This window comes from Gobio gobio (genome assembly GCF_949357685.1).
Source record: "Gobio gobio genome assembly, chromosome: 20".
NCBI lineage: Eukaryota > Metazoa > Chordata > Actinopteri > Cypriniformes > Gobionidae > Gobio > Gobio gobio.
In genome coordinates, this window is record NC_137113.1 from 7,670,946 (window position 1) to 7,674,974 (window position 4,029).

Sequence of the window (4,029 nt, forward strand, 5' to 3'; positions counted from 1 at the left end):
TGACTGTATTGGAAGAATGAAATGTCCATGTTCTCCAAATGGCCAGAAGGTGGCGATAGAGAAACATCTCTGCGCCTTCACTGGGTCTAAAGACACCTATAGTTTAATTACAATGTGAATGGTACATAACATAAAGCTTAAAATACAATCATTTGTTTAGATATTTTATTTTCACGCTTCTTCACGTTTTCATCCTAATAGAGTGCATATATGTTTGCTTAATCTTTAACTATAGCTTACAAACAGCTTAATTATATAGCCTATAACAAGATAAAGACCTTATGAAAATGTTTACTTTAATTACCTATATTCAACAGATTATATTTAAAACAATTATTAAATTACAGTGAAATATGTCCAGAGTAGACCATATAGTTTTCCACATTATAGGCCTATAGTTTATAATTTGCATTATTTTCTCTTTTTCAGATGTTCTCGTCGGATGAATGCCCTGCGCCTTTTCAAAAAATGTAAAACAAATACCAAATTTATGAATCAATTACCTAGGCTAACTCGACAGCTTAATCTATAGTAGCCTAATGCCAGCTGCACACTTTCCTAAAGCAACACATTTCTGTTCATTTCGATTCTCCTACTGTCGTATCCACTTGTAAATTCGAGCGAAACTTCATCGAGTTCGGGTGATGATAAGATGCACTGTATATTTGCATAGTGTGGGGGTGGGGCGTTTCATCCAATTAGACTAATTTCATGTTAAGTGATCATAATACACCATTAACTTCTGTCTAAACTAAACATCTCATTTTATTGAGTTGCACCATAATTTCCTCCCAAAACATTTCGATGTTTATTTCATTCACAATCAGATTTATAGATAGAGGAGCCTGAGGTTATAGTTATCAGTCTAGTTGTACAAATGCCTTTGTCCATCTGTTTTTGGTTTCATTCATTGAATTAAACCGTTTTAAATAAGAATAATCATGCCAGTAGGCCTACCATATTTTTTTTCTATATTGGATAAACACAATAAAACCACATAGCCAACCATTGTTGATCCCCCCCCCCCCCCCCCTTAAATGTCAGGTCCGGGTAAGTTGTCAAAAGCATGCAATCTATTATTTACAATATTTTTCGACCAAAATAATGGTTTGACATTTTGTTACATTTAATCGTTTTTTTGTTACTTTTTTTCTGTTTACAACCTGTTATTTCAAGGTCCATCACTCTAAAAAAAATAAAAAAAATAAGGTTCTATATGGCACCAAAAATGGTTCTTGGCTCATAATCATAGGGGAACCTTTTTAGTGATATATAGCTCCAATTTTGGTGCTTCAGTGTTTCTTCACCGGTTCTTTGACTATAGCACCTCTGAAGAACCGCTGAAGAAACACTGAAGCACCAAAATTGGTAGGCTACTATAGCACTAAAAAAGGTTCCACTATGATTACGAGCCTTTGTTTTTTTTTAGAGTGTATAGAACCTTTTTTTTTTTTAGTGATGTGCAATATCCATGTCCCGCTATCAAACAAGGAATTGTTATACATATTTAGTTATTCAATGCTTTAAGGTTTGAATAAACTGACCGACACTGAGAATATTTTATGGGGCGACAACCAGCATCTCCTCTATAACCTATATTCTCTATTTACTTTATTTGTAATATTTACTTACATATATTGTTTAGATACGTATTTCCCAACTTTTTGTATTTAAACAGACTTTCAGCTTGAATTTGCATTTTCCCAAATGCTTATCGCATGAATGATCTCGATGCATATTGGATGAAGTTAATTGAGGAGAAGCGTGACAGTGGGAGGGGTTGCCCACCAGCAGTCCATTCACTGCACATGTTAAATAACCCTCCCCTGATGCGCACTCGGGCACTCTAGGGTAAACCCTCAGATACGAGCACATTCAGCAGGTCTGATCGGTGAAACTCATGTTTCTAGAGGGAGAACGGATTATGAACGCGTTTGGGCAGCAGCCGTCGAGCCAGCAGACCAGTCCCCTCCAGCACCACAACGCGCAGGACATCTTGGACATGACCGTGTACTGCGACACCAACTTCAGCATGTACCAGCAGAACCTCCACCATCACCACCACCACGCGCAAAGGCCACCCGCGCATCCTTCCAGCTACGGACTCGGCGAGTACACCTCGCCCACAACCAACCCTTACCTGTGGATGAACAGCCCAGGTATCGCCTCTTCCCCGTATCTCTCAGGCCCGAACGGAGGGTCTTACATCCAGTCAGGATTTGGCTCGAACCAGCGGCAGTTTCTTCCACCGCCCACCGGCTTCGGAAGCGCAGATCTCGGGTGGCTCTCCATTTCAAGTCAGCAAGAACTTTTCAAGATGGTTAGACCGCCGTACTCGTACTCAGCGCTGATTGCGATGGCTATTCAGAACGCTCAGGATAAGAAACTGACCCTCAGTCAGATTTATCAGTACGTGGCCGACAACTTTCCTTTTTATAAGAAAAGCAAAGCCGGATGGCAGAACTCCATAAGACACAATCTGTCCTTGAATGACTGCTTTAAGAAAGTTGCGCGGGATGAGGATGACCCTGGTAAGTTTAAACGTTCTTTTACTCATAGAAGTTAGTGTTAAATAGTATGTTCGCGTGCGTAATTACGCTTTGCGCACTGGATTTATACTAACATTTTTATCTTTTTTTTTTTTAAAGGGAAAGGAAACTACTGGACTTTGGATCCCAACTGCGAGAAAATGTTCGATAATGGCAACTTCAGAAGGAAGAGAAAAAGAAGAGCCGACGGAAACGCTGGTGGCCTGTCTGTGAAATCCGAGGACGCGCTCAAATTGGCGGACACGGCGAGTCTCATGAGCGCGTCCCCGCAGAGTCTCCAAAACTCTCCGACCTCCAGCGAGCCCAAATCATCTCCCTCGCCGTCCGCCGAGCACAGCCCGTGTTTTAACAACTTTATCGGTAACATGAACTCGGTGATGTCGGGAAACAGCAACGCGATCAGAAGCAGAGACGTCAGCTCTGGACACTTGGGGGATTTTACGCACGGCATGTCTGGACATGAAATCGCCCCTCCATCAGAACCCGGCCATCTCAACACCAACAGACTAAACTACTACTCAACATCCCACAATAACAGTGGCTTGATCAACTCGCTCTCCAACCATTTCAGTGTCAATAATCTCATATACAACCGGGACGGAACCGAAGTTTAGAGACGCCCAAGTGTATCGAACCTCTAACGTGCTCTGTGAGTACAAGCTGAGACTTCATTTCTATACACCTTCACCTCAGTTGCACAGCTTGAAGTTCATTTCGATGGGGAATGTCTGGTGTTTGGGACGCATCAGCAAGTGCTTGGAGCTTTTGCATCATTTACATGTATTCTGCCTTGAGTAAATGATCCTTCTGCACCAAATCGTGATACTTTTCATGTCTGTTTCCTAGGCCGCTATAAACAAGTGCCTTCTGAGATGCTGTTTTTTGTAGAAGAAATGTAGATATATTTTTATTTAAATGGAATGTTTCTGATTTGTAAATAAAATGTGCATATATCTGACACGTCTGTAGCTTGGTTTTCTGTTGATGTGCTCTATGATGAGCAAAACATCATATGCATGATGATGTGCTGTCATTATCTGCTCAATGGCACAACAAACACAAACACCTAGTGTATCTCAGTGTGTTCCCACGCGATCAGCGGGTGGCGGGAGAGATGCACTAAACACTAACAGCAATTAACGTGTTTGCATATGCAGTTTGTTTACAGTTGCATGCAATTATATATAGTTTGTTTGTAGATGGCTGCAATCAAACAGGCAGTTTCAAGACAACTTTTAATTAGCTTTTGCACTACTGTTCAGATTTAAACAGAAGCTCTGAAATACACTTTTGAGGCAGTGAAAAAGTATTTCTCAAACCCTAATTTTCAAAGTCATTTAACCGGCCCCCGTCTTTTTTCCCATAACAGATCAACTCCAGCAAACATATTGAGTTGACAATTATTTATCAAAAGAATTTGAGGTTTAATCGAGCGTTTGAATTAATCCGTGCTCCTGCTGTGTGCTCTCCTAATTGCTTT

General features: G+C 40.8%; 1 protein-coding gene across 1 annotated transcript; it reads left to right on the forward strand.

The window, feature by feature from the left end:
* Positions 1-1,839: 1,839 nt before the first annotated feature.
* On the forward strand, positions 1,840-3,506 carry foxi1 (forkhead box i1). Its single transcript, XM_079845732.1, has 2 exons — positions 1,840-2,531; positions 2,649-3,506. Exons 1-2 carry the CDS (start codon positions 1,901-1,903, stop codon positions 3,161-3,163), a joined length of 1,146 nt encoding a protein of 381 aa, XP_079701858.1. The 5' UTR covers positions 1,840-1,900; the 3' UTR covers positions 3,164-3,506.
* The last annotated feature ends 523 nt before the right edge of the window (positions 3,507-4,029 follow it).